At 39.0% G+C, this 17,883-nt stretch overlaps 1 protein-coding gene across 1 annotated transcript; it reads left to right on the plus strand.

Moving 5' to 3' along the window:
• Positions 1-269: 269 nt before the first annotated feature.
• On the plus strand, positions 270-17,572 carry nansa (N-acetylneuraminic acid synthase a). The gene is made up of 6 exons (XM_041256688.1): positions 270-495; positions 2,852-3,067; positions 11,289-11,388; positions 11,585-11,739; positions 15,605-15,871; positions 16,233-17,572. Exons 1-6 carry the CDS (start codon positions 364-366, stop codon positions 16,440-16,442), a joined length of 1,080 nt encoding a protein of 359 aa, XP_041112622.1. The 5' UTR covers positions 270-363; the 3' UTR covers positions 16,443-17,572.
• The last annotated feature ends 311 nt before the right edge of the window (positions 17,573-17,883 follow it).

Here is a 17,883-nt window from a genome sequence, read left to right on the forward strand (position 1 = left end):
TTTCAAAGCTACTCTGGATTGTGCAGAATCTCTGCACAGATTTCTGTGGGTTAAATTGAGTGACGTCATGTAGCAGCCCTCGAAGAACGCGTGTCACCGTGATTCTGTGCAGAACTCCAGAAATTTGCCCTATAAGAACACGACCAATAGCTATAGAAAGCACGACCACTGCCTTCTGAAGTCTGACTCAACTGCTTCTCTCGATTGGTCCACCTGCAAACGGACTTGGGATCGTCATTGCTCAGTACAGTTCCGGGATATAAGTGGTTTACTTCCTGTTCAGTTTGCAGTGTCCGTAGTGAGTCGTTTGACAGGTTGTAGGTCTGGTACTAAGCTGATCGTTGTTAATTAGAAATCGTTACCATGCCTCTAAAATTTGAACTGTGTCCTGGAAGGATGATTGGGGGCAACCATCCCTGTTTCATTATTGCAGAAATCGGGCAGAATCACCAAGGAGATATCGAAATAGCCAAGAAAATGATCCGGATGGTAAAGGTAATGTGGGCAATGACAGTTTGTATAGCTATTAGTTTTTGGACATTATTATTATTCTTATTATTCTTATTATTCTTATTATTTATTATTATTATTATTATTATTATTATTATTATTCTTATTATTATATTAAAACAAATGTTCATGCAGTTTGTTAATAATAAAGTTGTTTGGTCGTATCCTATACGCCAGGGCTTCTCAAACTCGGTCCTGGGGACCCCCTCTGCTGCTGGTTTTCATTCCAACCGAGCTCTCAGTTACTTAACTAGACCCTTAAATGAACTGGTAATTTGCTTCATTAGACATGTTTACTTGTTTTCAGCTCATAAACAGTTGTAGTGCAAGTTACTTATCAAATGTTATAGCTACCATGAAATATGAAATGTTTTATAGCTGAAAAGGGGTAAAAAAAAATCTAATTAAGCAAATTATCAGTTCAAGTAAGGGTCTTGTTAAGTAATTGAGAGCTCGGCTGGAATGAAAACCAGCAGCTACAGGGGGTCCCCAGGACCGAGTTTGAGAAGCCCTGCTCTGCGCTACGTGGTCGCGGTAAAGGAAGATCGGGATGACTGGATGATTACCTGCGATTACTCTGACAGGCACTAGAGGCCACTACAATAACGTCTACGCTTTTTTTTACAATGTTACTATGTTTTGATAGACACCTGTTTTAATAGATCTGTAATTGTGCAGTACGCAGTTGAATATACATTTTGAGGACAGATACTGTTATTAATACAGTCTGCATTTGGTAAAAAGGGGGTAAAACACAACATACCATTTTCTGCCAATTCTTACTGGTATGATGGGTATTAAAATACATTTTGATTAATTTGGCAAAGACTAGTTACACATCACAATTTACTACTATTGTTTGTGGGAAGTTTGCTGTTATAAAAGTTTTCTTAAGGAAAATGGCCTAGATACTCTGTCTAGTTACTCGTATCACTGCTTCCTAGCTATTTTTAGTGGGAAGATGGCTATTGCAGATGCATGTACCAGCTGCCATAGGTACATGCAGTCTCAACTATTGAAACTAACCTCTTGAGCCTAAAATGAACAGACACACAAGTGCTACTTCAGCACCAATATGTACATTTACTAAAGCATGCTTATTTTTATTTTGATGCACACATCTGAAGTGCAGCATATGTAGAATTCAACAAAAAAAGCGTGTATGCACCTGAGCTTTCTGCAAATTATGACCGTAAGGTCACTGTCTGGTTAAAATCCATCAAAAATGTTACTTGTTCATTTATAAACCTTTACTTAAATGTGACAATTTCAATCAGACATTTATTTAAAGATTTAACATTATTATTATTGTTGTTGTTATTTTATTAAGGCATGCCAATCGAGATAGCAGTGATGAGTAACTAGATAGTGTTTCTTTACCATCTTCCCAAATAAACTTTTGTAATAGCCATCTTGCCAATAAAAAGTTAGTAAAAAAAAAAAAAAAATAGTTTGAAAACAGTGATTTGAGTAGCTGTGGTGTTCTTTGGTATATGGCAGAAGCTAGGAAATTACCATCTAGTGTATGGGGGATTTATTGCAGGCAATCATCCCATCTTCACGAATCTTTTAGTTCGACTCTTACATAAACATTTTCAATTAACAACATTGAATGAATTGGGCATTTCTGCAGAAAATATGTTTCCAACAAACAATACAACTCTTAGCAGTTGTCATACAAGTGGAGGAATCATTTAGAGTACATTTTGTACACAACTGTGTAACTTATTAGTTATGATTGTAATACAGTATCATTTACATGTACTGAAAGGCAACTTTTTTATTTGCAAAAATTGTTCCTTCTATGACACAAGAAGCTTTTAAGTACATGAAATTTTGTAACACTCATTTTTTGTCATGATGTCTAGCACGTGTGGAGTATCTTATTCAGTTGTGTTCAATACCTGAAGGTTTTGAATTTGTATGTTTATGGATTAAAGGTTAATCATGTGATTTAAATTTATTTGCAACACTGCTCTATTACAAACCTGTTTGTATAATAAGAATAATGTTAATAATTTCAAAATTATTAAAGTCCTGCTGCTTGTTGAGCAAAAAGTGTTTTGTTTTCTCAGTTGAAATGCAGCCTGTAAGATTATTGTGAATAACAAGTTATCAGATACTGTTTGTATCCTCAAGAAACTAGGTTCTAGGAAGGTTAAGTAGTCTATCAGCTGTACCTTTTCAACTCGCCCACTGGTACAACAGCAAATACTAATATTACTGACTATTATAGACTATAGAACCAGCCAGCCTAGTGAGCTGTGTTAGTGCCAAAGGGTTAATAGGTAGGTAGCCTGTCTTCACCATTTGTGTTTAGTACTGATATGTGTTCTTTCAGGACTGTGGGGCTGATTGTGCGAAGTTTCAGAAGAGCGAGCTGGAATACAAGTTTAACAAGAGTGCTTTGGAGCGACCTTACACCTCTCCGCACTCCTGGGGGAAGACTTATGGAGAGCACAAGCGGCATCTTGAATTCAGTCATGAGCAGTACAGGGAGCTCCAGAAATATGCTGAAGAGATTGGGATCTTCTTCACAGCCTCGGGGATGGATGAGGTAAAGCAAAAGGGGGCAGTGGCCCTTCATTTTTTTATCTTGTATTTTAAATTAGTTCATTTCAGTGTTTTTTTTTTTTTGTTATTCTTTAAGTTTAAAAATGTAGGGATGTATGTAGATTGCAGTATGCTTTATGCACAGTTCTTAGTGTGTAACTCCTGCAAACTGATAATGGTATAGGAAAGATATTCAAGGTCCATATACACTCTGTGTAACATTTTATATTACTTTGTTCAGTGCACAATGCTGAAATTATAGTCACCAGTACTCTGCAGTTATATTTCTGTCATTCTAGTTAGCTCAAGTCACATCTTGGACAGGGTACAGAGTTTTGGGGTTATTCACATAGTACATTTTGTGACTTTGGTTAGTTTCAAAGCCTGGTAAGCAGATTTTGATTAAATTTATTCACACATCAGGGGTGTGCGATTCATATTGCCCGACACCCAGAACAACAAGATTTGTGTGAGGGACAAGAAGTTTGACCGTTATACTTTGCTTGACGGACAAGTACTTTTTTTCTTTTGTCGCAACGTTCTGTTGCTAGAAAAAACTCCTGTAGATTTCTAGGTCATGCAAGACCCTGAAAACTCTAAACTGCATAAGTCTGGCACATACAAAAAAAAAAAAAAAAAAAAAGAAATGTGTAACTCTAAACCTTAAAGCAGAAATACGTACATATCCTTTTTATTCACAAACCCTCTGTCACACGCAGTAGAAAACATATTTAAATCAACAGTACTGTTACATTGCCTTTGTCTACAGTGAGAGCCCAGTAAAGTTTGACCGCCAGCTCTAGGAAGAATATTTAACATAGTAAAAATCGCAAAAACCCCTAAACTATTTTATATGTAACGGTTTAGCAATTTTTTTAAAGCTACTTAATCAGGTGGTTGGCGGTAGGTTTATAAAGCTATAGATTTACTTAATTATTTTTGATACAACTTTATGTTTTGAGACCGACAGTGCAACGCCCACGGAAACGCCCACAAAACAAAGTTCTTTCTCTCTATCCAATGGCCATATAGGAAACCAAAACGTATTAAACAAGCATCATCGTCGTTCTTCTGGGTAATGTAGTTTAGAAACCAATCCGTTAAACATTCCGCTCCTACCTGTCTGAGGTTTGATTGACATAGTGTGACTTTCGGCTTGTGTATCAGGACAAATATCCACTGAAAATACAGAGTGTTATACTTTCTAAACAGCTGGGAATCTGAAGATTATTAAGTGAGTAACGCTTTCATGCTGATGAAATTACCCTACGATTTCCTAGTTTGAATGTAAAAAAGGAAGTTTCTTCAGAAATGTCTGCATAAGTGTAATGTAGTGATCTCCTGCCTAAAATCTGTAGAAGTATCAGTGGTAGCCACAGCTCTCAGGATTTTATAAATACCCTGTCTGGTTTTCATTTTACACCAAATTGTTTGACAGGTGCGTAATGTGAAGATCTGGCAACTCGTCATCATTTTCTGTAAATGAAAGAAAAAATGCAGCACTTTAAAATCATGATATATACAGAAACCTAAGATACTGATGCTGCACCTCATAGTACAAGGTGTGTGACGTCTGACGTAATTTGAATTTTTATTTTAGTTATGTTTGTTTTGCCATGCGTCATGCACAAAAATGAGATGGGCTCAGTTTTGGCAAGTATGCTTAGACTGAATTTAAGTTTTCTTTATTTGTTTGATTTCATGAAGTAAAATTGTTATTAATCACTAATTGATTGTGTTCATTGTTTTAATAAAAGCTAAATCCTAAAAGTTATAGTCTATGTTTGTGTGTGTGTTTTGTAGACAGTTAGATTTTTTTTTTTTTTTCTAGCATTTAGTCCCTTGTACAAGATTTATTTATTTCTTAATTGCACACCCCTGCACATAATTTGCATAAATATTCTTTGCTTCTGTATTTTTTCTTTCTGATTCTCTCAGTTGATGTATGTCTTTTTCAATAAACGTAAAGTGTAATACAGTATCTCGGGCTAAGAGAACACCCCTCGGGAAGCAAACAAAGTGTTTTTTATTGCCGAAGTGTTCTCCAAGACGGAGTTAGCCACCAGACATAAATATGAATCAATAAGTAAATAAATACATATGTATTGTCATGACGTATGTATTTCAACATTTGAAATGAACTGAATAAGTAAAAGCAAAACAATTAGGCAAGTGTATATTAATAAACTACAATAATAAAGTAACACACTAATATTAATAAAACTGAAGCAAAACAACACATTCAAAAAAGTTTAAATCGTTATGCAGGCCTAATGTGTAATTAACTGGTGGGTTAACTTAACATTAATACATTAACTGTCAAACAAAATGAACACGCTCCCCTACACACATTACAAAATGCAGCAGGACTATACAAGGGTGAAGCAACTCGCCAGAACGGGAAACACCAAATTGCTTGGCGACTTGTGCCTCATTCAGGTTTTTTTTTTTTTTTTTTTTTTTTTTTTTTTTTTTTTTTTTTTTTTAAGAGCTCGAAAAATCTTAGTAAGAGAAACAGCAGCTTGTTTTGCCGTTTGTTTACATGCTATTTTGCAGTGATGAGGTGTAGTTAGAATAGAAAACAATATAGCGGTTGTAGTGCTTCAGTAAAATATGTACTCAATATCAAGTGTACACGACGGTGTAAGACAAGTGCGGTGGTAGAATATGAAACAATATGTAGAATATGAAAAACATATACGCTAACACTAATAATTTTAATTTTGAAAAAACTGCGCACTGTCCGTCCCTCTCCCCTCCAGCTCGTGTTAACCAGAGGCAAATTTCTTCATTCACCATCTCGACAGCAAAGCGCTGTATAGTGTACCGTAAACTCCTCTGCCATTTGGGGAATTTTTTTGTTAAATGCCAAGGTGACCAAAAAAAAAGAGTTGAATGCAAACTGTGCAAGCGACTGTTATCATGGAGGCACAGTCAATCTCTGGGTTCACTTTACAATTGTAAATTCATATTATTATTATTATTATTATTATTATTATTATTATTATTATTAATAATATATAATAATAATAATAATAATAATAATAAATAATAGCAGTAAAATGTGACTGACTGATGGAATGGTGACTTAATTTGAGTTCCCTTTCAATTCGAAGATTGCCATCAAACATTGTTTATGGAATATACGCCTGCCTATTGGTAGGTGTCACTGAGCTCTTACTATCAAAGCTGCCGATAGGCCCCCCTTCCCGCAATGACCTCCTCGGTCCCACCCACCAAAATCGTCACGCAGGGAAGGATCTGTCTCTTTTCGCTTCTCAGATTGGTAAGGTAAGACCATCTGTGTTGCATTGAGCCCTTTTTATTACTTAAAGCGCTGCATTGAGCGTGCTGCTAGTTCCATTGCACTTTGTGCTGAAAGCTGGCTTGCCAATTTCACGGAATCAGTAGCTCCTAAATCATAACCTTTTTTTCTCTTTCTTATACTGTCCTCAGCACCTGCTCTCTATGCATGTCAGGCTGCTTGTCTTTCTGTCTGTTGTTTGTGAGTCGACTGCCCATGGGAAAGTAGGGCGAGCAGGAAGACCGGGCACTATGTTTGAACGAGGTCACGATTTCCATTGTGGCCTCGTACGGGGAGTCCGCTTTTCCAGCGGAGTTAGAGGTCGAGGCGGAACCAGAGTTCCTGACCAAAGTGGTCCCTATTTCCGTGGTGTCCTTGGTTAATAGTGTTCCACCGCTGTTTGGGGTCAATACCCGCGCTCATGGGGCGCTCGGAAGCATACCTGCAGGAACCCTGGGCAACAGCGGCAGAGCCACATCACTCATCACTTTTGGCCGCATGATGTGGCTTCTCGGCCCCAGCCCTTCCCCGCCTTCCCTGACTTTGTGGAGGAGGTGCGCTCCTCTCGGTACCACTCAGCCACAGCGTATACTCAGTTGAGGCACAGTTCTCAAATGACTTCGCTGGAAGGGGCGGAGAAGCTGGACCTGGCGGGGTTTCCCCCCTGTAGACTCCACCATTGCAGCCTTGGTGAAGGCTCATCGGTGGAAGGTCTGCCCAAGGACCTTATGTGCCCAAACCTGCAATGCAGGGTTACGGAGACACGTGTCCGTAGGGCTTGCGTGACGGGGGCTCAGAGTACCCGTCTGGTGAACACATCCAGCATGCTGGTCGCGTACATGGCTGACATTTTGTGTGACACCCCGCTCCCAGAGCCGGTGGCCACTGAGTTGTGATTATTATCGCACACGTTGCTCCAGATCTCCGGCCTGCAAGGGCAGGCGCCTGGCTGGCCTAGTGCTTGCGCGCAGACAGCTGTGGCTGTCACAGGTGGGGGTGCCTGATGCTAATAAGGCTGCATTTTTGGACGTGCCTATGTTGACAGGCCATACCTTTGGTCTAGTAGTGGAGGAGATCCTGCAGCGGTCTTTCCGAGAACGGGAGGCATCTAGGCAGATGGCCACGTTATTCCATCCCCCCGCTGCAGAGCGAGGTAGGTCGAGCCACTGGCACACACCTCTGATGCGGATGGTCACCAGTCCCCACAAACCCTCTGGGTGTCCTTTGGCGTCGCCATCAGTCCTCACTTCAGGCAAGGGACAGGGTTCTCCCGCAACGTGGAGGGCACGCAGGCTATGGCCAGTACACGCAGCAGCACCCTAGAAGGCAGTTCCAGGGCAATTGCCCTAGGCAGCCGCCTCAGTCAGCCCCGCCTCAGCCTCAGCCACCTCAGCAGGGCCCCTGAAGGCTTGCGGCCTTGGACCTAGTTTACGGCACAAAAGCTGCACTACTGGTGTGCTTGCACCTCAGATGCTTGGGTGCTCGCAACAGTAGAATACGGTTACGTGTTTCAGTTTCGCTTGAGACCCCCTCCTTTTCGCGGCATCACGACTACGTTCATGACGGATCCGCTTCAGGCCTCGGTGCTACAGACAGACTGACAGCCTTGTTGGGCAAGCGTGCCGTTCATCTCGTAGACCCCACCTCTCACAGGGAGGGGTTCAACTCGAGATTCTTTCTGGTGCCGAAGGACACCGGCTAGCGCCCCATCCTAGACCTGCGGTTCCTTAACCGGTTTTTGAAACAGAGGAGGTTCCAAATGCTGACTCATCATCACATACTCCAGTCTGTCCGGCTGGGTGACTTGTTTACGACAGTGGACTTGCGGGACACATATTTTCACATCCCTATTCGTCCAGAGCACAGGAAATATCTCCACACTGCCATTCAAGGCAACGTTTACGAGTTTTCCGTGCTGCCTTTCTCTCTGGCTCCCCTTATGTTCTCAAAGTGCGTAAACGCTGTCCTCGCCCCCTTGTGGCTGCAAGATGTCAGAATGATGAACTACCTCGACGACGGTTGATCTGTTCCCAGTCACGGGAGACACCTTGGCAGACACCTTCCAAGAAGTCCATCTTCTCTTTCAGGGAACCAGGTTTACGGTAGGTAAACTAAGTTTGTTTTCCCCAAGTCCACTGCAGTTAGTGCTGCTGCAATGCAAGCTCCCCGTAGCAGCATCAATTATGTGTAAATAAATGTGTATTTTAATTTTTATTTAAATTATAAAAAACATAATTACTGTTCTATGTAATGTATTTTTAAATGTTTTATTCCATTTGTATGGCTTACCTGTAAAAATGGTAGGATTTTCAATCAAATATAAACAAGTAGCTATGGTGATGTCACCAGTAAATAATGCAAATTAGTAGTATCAAAGGTTCGAACCTTCCTTCGGTAATGTGTTCTGAACCTTCGAAGGTCAAAATGTACCCTTCGTTGCAGCCGTATGAAATTAAATACCTACATAAGACAAAGGCATGCAACTATTCCACTTTGTTATTTGGTAGAATGATAGACTGTGATACACTGCTCCTTGCAATTGCTTTTAAAAAGGAATACTATCAAACAGAAAAACAACCATGAGATGCTTCACAATCAAATTCTCTCTTGGCCACTGTGGTTCTTATTGAACTGTAGTTGTAGGAGGCTGATTTGGTAGCAGCCAATACTTTGCAAACAGGTTCACTGTAGTTGATTTTGCATGACAGCAAAGCATACTCACTTGGTGTTGTTACTTTCAGATCACACAACAAACCTAAAAGTCTAGCAACCTACTTTATAACAAGAAAACCCCCCTCTAAATTCAATAAGTCCATCATAAAATAAATAATTAAAAAAAGCTCAAATACACACAACAATGTGATGTGGTATTGCAATATATTGCAACGTTATTTGAAAAACAACATGGAATGCACTCTGGGTTGCAGAATTATTGATTTTTCCCATGGCAACAAGCCTAACTAGTATTCATAAGAACAAACTCAAGTTTTTTAAACATTCCACAAGGTGGCGCCTTGAGATTTTTGAATACCTTTGTTTATCTTGCTCAACCCGCTCTTAGGAAAAGCAAACCACTCATTTTAGACACTGATGTGCTGTGGTTATTAAAATCCTGAGCTAAAGTGGATACATTTGTTACGAGCAAACATGTGTCTGGAGGCAAAAGCCACATAGGAAATAAAACAGCAGCTGATCATGCTGGGAAATACCCGGGATATTTGTATGAGGACGAGGGTAAACTGTTTTGCAGACCGTGCAATGCTGTTTCTGAAGAAACTGTCGGAGCCCTGTTTCCTCTACTTCAATGGGAAAGCAGCACTTTAAACACCTGAAACACAGGCCTGAGAAAATGGAGAACATAAAAAGAAATTAACAAAGAACCAGGTTGGTTTTAAGTTCTAAAAGGCTACCGCAGAATTCAAGAACTTCTGTTTTAGAAATCATGGACCCTTTCTGCACTTTTCACAGGGGACTAGTTATTCATTACACTGCACATGTGGCAGATCAATACCATTGTCAATAACATTTCATTGTCAACTGTCTTTAATTTTAAATGCACACTTACAGTATGTACGCACATGTTATCAGTCTATCTGAATTTCTAAAAGCAATTGTAATAGAAACGCCTTTCACTATTTGAGTGACTTTTAGACTTTTGTGAGTCTGGGATTATGTCTACTACAGATTTGCTGAACTAGTCACAGCACCGTTAAAATCAGTCCTGCATAGTTACAGAAAGTATGCCTTTTTCCAAAGTTCCTTAGGATTATGTGAGAATATGTTGTCCAAGAAGCTTGAAATGTGCATTGATATTTTGATGGGGATTGCAGTAACCACAGATTGTACACAGCTTTTGCAGAAATTAAAGGTTTGCTACATAAAGGGGTTTAACAGTAGAGTTTTGTGCAAAATACAGGAGAAAATCTGACCCAAGAGAAGTATCCAAAAAAACAGGCGAGTCCCAGGAAATAAGGAAGAGTTGACAGGTCTGCATTTGTATTGCTAGCCATTTCACTATTTCAGCTTAATGAATTACAAAATTAATAAATGTATTAGGAATGGGTGTAGTCGAATACACGAAAATAAAATTTTAAAAAAACTATTCTAATATGTTACATATCGAGTACACAGAAAAGACTTATATTAGCTACCAATAGAAGCGAGCATGTCTTTTTTTTTTTTTTAAAGTGTTCAAAGTCAGTGTTAAACCCTGCACGTTCTTGTGAATGAGATTTGGCATATTAGATCCTAATTAATCATGCAATGCTTGTAACAGCAAAATTCTACAGTAAACATTCTGTTTGAAATTGTTGCCAATTTTTTGCCTTTTTTTCAGCTAATGTTAACAGACCCCCGCTTGAGTTCACCCGTAAGGACTGCACACAGCTGCTGTTGCTAGGCAGCCATGAAACAGCTTCTGTGAGCACAGCTCCGGCTAAATTTAAACTTGTAAACAAATGGATACAGCAAGTGCTGAGAACTTCAGTAACACTGAAATTAGAACCCCAATGTAGCTTTATGTTGAATAGATATACTAAATGCTAAGCAGAACAATGTAAAACATCTGTTGACTTTGTGAATGGATGGAGTAACGTCAGCATTTGCACTGACCATTTAAAAGTACAACCAGGTATGTTACTTGTTTTGAATTATGTATGGTTTATTGAATAAATCAAGTAACTTGAACACGTTGCTTGACAGCTGCTCCGTTCAGTGAGGGCCACATATAATGTTCATATACGCGGAGACTACTGTGTATTTTTATTTTTGAATAAGGCCTTGGTTGAGTGATGAGATATTGATGCCAAGAACTATGAACAATCGTTGTTTTGGGTGTCACTGTGATTTGCTCCCTGATAAGAAGATTGTTTTAACACTGATACATTCTTACCTGTTAAGTATGTTTTTTGTTTTTTGGCAGATGGCAGTTGAGTTTCTTCATGAACTTAACGTGCCTTTTTTCAAAGTTGGATCTGGAGACACCAACAACTTTCCATATTTGGAAAAATGTGCAAAGAAAGGTAAGCAGCATGTAGGTGATTAAGGTCTTTGTGGTTCAATCAGAGACCTCTGTGTGCTAATGTAATCACAACTGGTTACTGCCGTGCACTCTTCTTGCACTCTTAAAGTTAAATACAAGTGTAATAGGGTTGAAGATGAGAATGAGATAACACCAAAAAATAGTTACATTATAATCTTGTTTGTGTCTTTTGCCAGGCCGTCCGATGGTGGTTTCCAGTGGAATGCAGTCCATGGAGACTATGCGCCGTGTTTACCAAACGGTGAAAGCAAACAACCCAAACTTCTGTATCCTGCAGTGCACCAGTGCATATCCACTGGAACCAGAGAACGTCAATTTACGGGTGATTATGGTAAGAACAGTCACACATGCTGCAGTTTTTTTTTTGTTTGTTTTTTTTAAGATAATATCACATGATTTTTCAAGTCCGGGGGGGGGTTTAGGGCCTTGTACACAGATACAATGGCTTGTGGTACAATAAGACCCAATAGGAAGGCATTTCCACGTCAATTGGTAGCCAACAAACAGGCATGGCGAAACCAGCATTGTGAGGAACTGCTGGCAGTTAAATACACTGACAAAAAAGATATGTACCTTCTCACCACCATTCACAATGAGGCCACGGTGGCAGTTACTGTGCGAGGTTGGGATAAATACACAAGCAAGCCCAAGTGTGTCCTGGAGTATAATAAATACGTGGGAGGCATGGATAGGGCAGAGCAGATGTTGGAGCCGTACAAGGCTACAAGGAAGACCATGGCATGGTACGAGAAGCTTGGCATGTACATGGTCCAGATTTTTTGTACAACGCCTATGTAGTGTACCTAAGTACGACACCAGAGAATTGTCTCACATTTTTGTACTTTCAGACTGTGATCTCAAGCCTTGTATTTGATACACAAAAAATATCAGGGACTGAAAGATAGGAAGCAGTGATAAGGCTTTGTGAACGTCATTTTATTAGAATGCTGCCACAGTCTGGGGTAAAAGCCAAACCACAAACTACTATTGTCCAGGCTGTCCCTCTCAGTCAGGCCTCTGTTTGGAGGAGTGTTTTGAAAAGTTACCGTTTCTTAAAATGGTCAGTTTGATAACCCCCCTTTAATACAAAACTCACGCTACATAACAACGTCTTAGATTACCATGCCTGTTTCTTTGGCTAAAGAGTTATTATCAGCTTATCATCTAACTGGGGAACCTACTATGCAATTAAATCATCCTTAAACTCCTTACAGCGAACAATGTAACTAAATCTATTATATCTAGGATGCAAGATGCAACAGATGAGAAAAATCTGTTTGTGTTGACTCAAAACTTTCAGCTTGGTACGGTAACATTTTCACTTCCCTTTTTAATTGTTGTGCTTTTTGCTACATTACAGCCCTTCATTAATTATTTAAAGTTTCCAGAGCATTTTGTTGATGGCACATGTGCAAGACACAAACTTTAAGTGTATTTGTATTTGTTGCTGTTCTTGGTCTACATTTCTTAAATGCAGCTGTTCATTTTAAGCTATGTTTTTACACAGCATACTTGCACATGTTTGGTCACCATCACAACTGTGGCAAGAAACTGGTGTTCCGTATTCTGCTTTTGTTAATACCTCTCTGCACTTAAAAGCATTTGTATTCAATCTAATTTTTGCCGTCTTTCACACTTCAGTTTATTAAAACATGATAGATGGTTTTTTTTTTTTTTTTTTTTTATACAGACCGATGCCATGTCACAATCGTAAATATTGACACATGCATTTAAAGGGAGAGGCAGCATTTTTGTCCCTAACCCCAAAAAAACAGTTGTCAAAACTTTTTGTTGTTGCATTTGTAACCGTTTTAGTCGCAGTCCGGAGCCCTACATCAGAATTTCTCATTTCTTTGCGATTTCAGTGATACAAACAAATTGATACATTACAATGGTGTGATTTAAGGGAGTATTGTGGTTGAGTAATGGTATCGTCGGCTTGTGCATACCAGTTCCAAGCCTGTCACGCATACCACAACTTGAAAACCACTGCTGTAGACCATGACCTGTATTATGTGAAGTGGAAAAGTTAAAGTGACCTGTTGTCAGTCAAGGGCCTGAAAAGCTACAGTGCCTATAGAAAGTCTACACCCCCTTTTCAAAATGTTCACCTTTTGTTGCCTTATAGCCTGGAATTAAAATGCATTAAAATTGTTTTTGTTTTTTTTTCATTTATCTGCACATCCTACCCCATAGCTTCCAGTGAAAAAAATATTCAAAAAATGTGTAGAAAATTAATTTAAAAAAAAAACTGAAATAGCTTGGTTGGATAAGTGTCCACCCCCCTTGTAATAGCAATCCTAAATTAGCTCAGGTGTAACCAATCGCCTTCAAAATCACACACCAAGTTAAGTGGCCTCCACTTGTGTTAAATTGTAACGATTCACATGATTTCAGGATAAATTCAGCAGTTGCTGTAGGTTCCCTCTGCTGGGTAGTGCATTTCAAAGCAAAGACTCAACCATGAGCACCAAGGCCATTTCAAAAGAATTCTGGGACAAAGTTGTTGAAAGGCACAGATCAGGAGATGGGTATAAAAAATATCAAAGGCCTTGAATATCCCTTGGAGCACGGTCAAGACAATTTAAGAAGTGGATAGGTGTATGGCACCACAAAAACCTTGCCTAGATCAAGCCGTCCCTCCAAACTAAAAGCAAGAAGGAGACACAGCCAAAGCTACAGTGGTGTGGCTAAGGAACGAAAAAGTAAATGTCCTTGAGTGACCGAGTCAGAGCCCCAACCTAAATTCAATCAAAAATTTGTGGCATGACTTGAAGATTGCTGTCCATCAATGCACCCCAAGGAACTTAACAGAGCTTGAACAGTTTTGTAATGAAGAATGGTCAAATATTGCCAAATCTTGGTATCAAAGTTGGTAGAGACCTATCCCAAACGACTCACAGCTGTAATTGCTGCCAAAGGTGCTTCCACCAAGTATTAACTCAGGGGGGTGGAGACTTACCCAATTATGTTTGTATTTTTAATGTGTAATTTTTTTCTCAATAAAAACTGTTTTCCCCTTAACAGTATGGAGTACGGTATGTAGATAAGTGAAACAAAATCCTCATCTAAATGCATGAAACTCTGAGGCACTGACACAACAAAATGTGAAAAAGTTCAAGGGGGTGTAGACTTTCTACAGGCACTAGATATAAAGGTGCACATATTTGGTATTTTTGAACTCTGGATACTTGGAGCAAATTAAAACGTTTTAACAATGAAACTAATGCTGTCAGATTCAAATCCAAATATTGTGAAAAACAAGTGACTTTGACTACATACAGTGACATTACCGCAGATTTCAGAAGGATTATGGATAACAAACCAGTGGTGGAGGAAGAGGAAGGTGGGCCCTGGTGCAGGACCTTATTGTGGGCCCCCTTCCCAAAAGTTAATTTAACCCTTATTTATAAACATCAAACATATCAAATCAAGTGTTCAATATTGAACTGTATATAATGGTCAGAATGTTAGCATGTATGAAACAGTACATAATAAGAATGCTTTCTACTTGCCTACTTTATTTTATTTTGCATACATCTTTACATCCAACACTGCACTATTTTTTAATTATAAACGAACAGGTTTAATCACTAACCCTGATAGGATTCCCTAATTCTGCGATTACACAATTCGCAATTCTGCACAGACATTTGAAGAAATTGTCTCGCATAAGAAACCGTTATTATGATGATTATCATGTTGATTTGCTGTAGTTTATTTTGGTGCCCGCAGCAGCACCCAACAGCTTCCGTCTAAACTACAGGATGAATCGTGCACACGGAATATAACTGCAAATGTCTGTGCTGAATAGTACCCCAAAACCTTCCATGAAGACGTGCCTCGTACCAGCCTCCGGGGGAAAAGTTAGGATAATCAAGACAATAGCAATACCCTTTGAAATGAGGGAGGGTACAATTTGCAGTGATGCAAATGTAAATAAGAAGGATATTGTCAAAAACATATATACATTTCGAACCCCCCCTGGGCCCTCTGAGTGCGCGGGCCCGAGTGCAGCTGCGCCTGCTATTGCTCCACCCCTGTAATAAACCACTGAAGGGCAATGTTCTGTTACCCATTTCTAAAATCCTTATTTTGTGCAGTTTCAAAAAATATATACCAGGGTATCTCATTCTTTGGTGGGGTAAAATTAATAAAAAATTAATATTAATATATAAATATGTATTTATTTTAAGGAATACCAAAAGGAGTTTCCTGATATTCCAATTGGGTACTCTGGCCATGAGACTGGAATTGCTATCACAATTGCTGCAGTTGCATTGGGAGCCAAAGTTGTTGAGCGTCATGTGACACTGGACAAGACCTGGAAGGGCAGTGACCACCAGGCCTCCCTGGAACCTCAGGAGCTGACTGAACTGGTGCAGGCCATCCGGACTGTGGAGAGATCTTTGGGCTCCCCCATTAAACAGATGCTGCCCTGTGAGATGGCTTGTCACAACAAGGTAAATCTAAACATTGGACCAAATATGATTTCTCTTTCTAAACATAAAAATCTTTTTGCTATCCTAATGAAATCCATGTATATAATCCTATTAGTATAGCTTTAGTTCCAGTGTTATCTCTAATTTCAAATTTATCCAATAATAATCTCTAAAACGAGTAGAAGTAAAGTCAGTGAGACAGTTTTTCTGTGTCTTCATCAGTAAATCTTAAACATACTTGTGGAAACATGCAGAGGACAGGAGACTTTTGAATACTCAAGTTAGTTTTAAGCACAAACCATCAAGCATGTGGTTGAACGGGCGGGCTCTGTAAAGAATAGTTGTGTAAATTGTCCATTTATCAGTCTTTTCTGTATTTCAGTTGGGTAAATCTGTTGTGGCAAAAACAACCATTCCCAAAGGCACTGTGCTGACTGTTGACATGCTGACAGTCAAGGTCGGAGAACCCAAGGGTGTCCCTCCCCAGAATATCTTTGACTTGGTGGGAAAGAAAGTGAGCAGGGACATCATGGAGGATGAGACCGTTGTTGAAGAAGCAGTAGAGAGTTATGGAAAGAAGGCAAAGTGCTAACCAAATCTCAGAGCTCTGAATGTGTATTGACTGGCACCTCAATGTACAGTTTGGCACTTCATTTTCAGTGTCAGGTAGTACATATTGAGTGCTATGTAAGGACATAGTTATAACTATGTATGCAAGTGCTATAGTACATAAGTATATACACTTTTTATAATAACAAAGTGTCTATGATTAGCTTGCTAGAATTGATAAAATAAGTACTGGAAAGTTTTAGTCGTCAGCCAAAGATTTGTGTAGAACTGCAGTGGTTATACCTTCAGTATGTACATGCATACAGGTTTATTTTATTTGTCCTGATTTAATCAGAGTATTGGACTACCTAATGTTACCTTTGGTAAGGTAGTCAAAGACTAGTGCTGTCTGAGAAACCTGCCAACAGTGCAGCTACTGCAGCTAAAATGGAATTAATGGAACTATTGTTTAAAACAGTACATTTTCAGAATGCAGTTTAAGATTAGTTACCTTGAATTCAGAAATAAATAAATCAATGCATTGGTTACAACCCCACTCCCCCCAATAGTCAAACAGTAACCCTAACTTTTGGACATTCTGTACCTGTATACAACAAGGTATATTAAAGTTTTTGTGTGAATGCTTTCTGCCCTAAGTGTTTCTACACCTATTTGTATTGGCCATTAATAATACACAAGCTAAAACTGCCTCAATTGACACTAAAATATATTAATATGTGCAATGTGTCGTTTAACATTTGTTTACGTACTTGTATAATATTTGGTTTCTAAGCCTTGTGTGAATTCATTTTAATGATTTATCTTCAGAATTAGTCATATGTGTTGAACTCAGAATAATGACTTACTGTAACTGTCTAAAATCCCTTTTTGTGCCACTGCATTGGATAGTTGTTGCTTATGTCAAATCTGAAATTACTCTGGGTTAAAGTTTATTAGCAGCCTATAACAAGAACATTCATAGCTTTTTCTTTGTACATTAAATAGCATTTACATACTACAATATGTGCCATAAATTGAAACATTTCTTTGTGTTAAAAAAAAAAAAATTAAATAGAAAATCCTGAGCAACTGTACTGGGAGCCTTATGAAGCAATTCCTATTTACAGCTGAATTATGGTTTAGATGAACTAATAAAAACGAGGGGAAAACTTAGTATGAGTTTTATTTTCCTGTTTTATTTAAATTCAGTCCCCGATAAGATCATTTACTTTAAGGGAAGTTGTGTGTGGAGTAACCCTAACCCTACATCCAACTTATTATCACACGACAGTGGTCACCTGCGGCTTGGGCTCTGGCTGCTAAATACCCTTCACATGACATTTATGAAAATTAGGGATGCACGGAATCCTATATCCGCCCAGGTGCACATCCATTGTAATACAGCTCTCCAATGTGTGCAGTTCTTCTTTTAAATAAGACACTAATCCGGCATTGAATGTAACTGTTGTATTTAATAATAAGAA

This window comes from Polyodon spathula, chromosome 1 (genome assembly GCF_017654505.1).
Source record: "Polyodon spathula isolate WHYD16114869_AA chromosome 1, ASM1765450v1, whole genome shotgun sequence".
NCBI lineage: Eukaryota > Metazoa > Chordata > Actinopteri > Acipenseriformes > Polyodontidae > Polyodon > Polyodon spathula.

Excerpts from the sequence above, each read along its gene's own strand:
- nansa (XM_041256688.1), top strand. The coding sequence starts at position 364 with ATGCCTCTAAAATTTGAACTGTGTCCTGGAAGGATGATTGGGGGCAAC. Across the intron at positions 3,068-11,288 it reads CAGCCTCGGGGATGGATGAG|ATGGCAGTTGAGTTTCTTCA; the intron begins GTAAAGCAAAAG and ends GTTTTTTGGCAG. Across the intron at positions 11,740-15,604 it reads TCAATTTACGGGTGATTATG|GAATACCAAAAGGAGTTTCC; the intron begins GTAAGAACAGTC and ends ATTTATTTTAAG.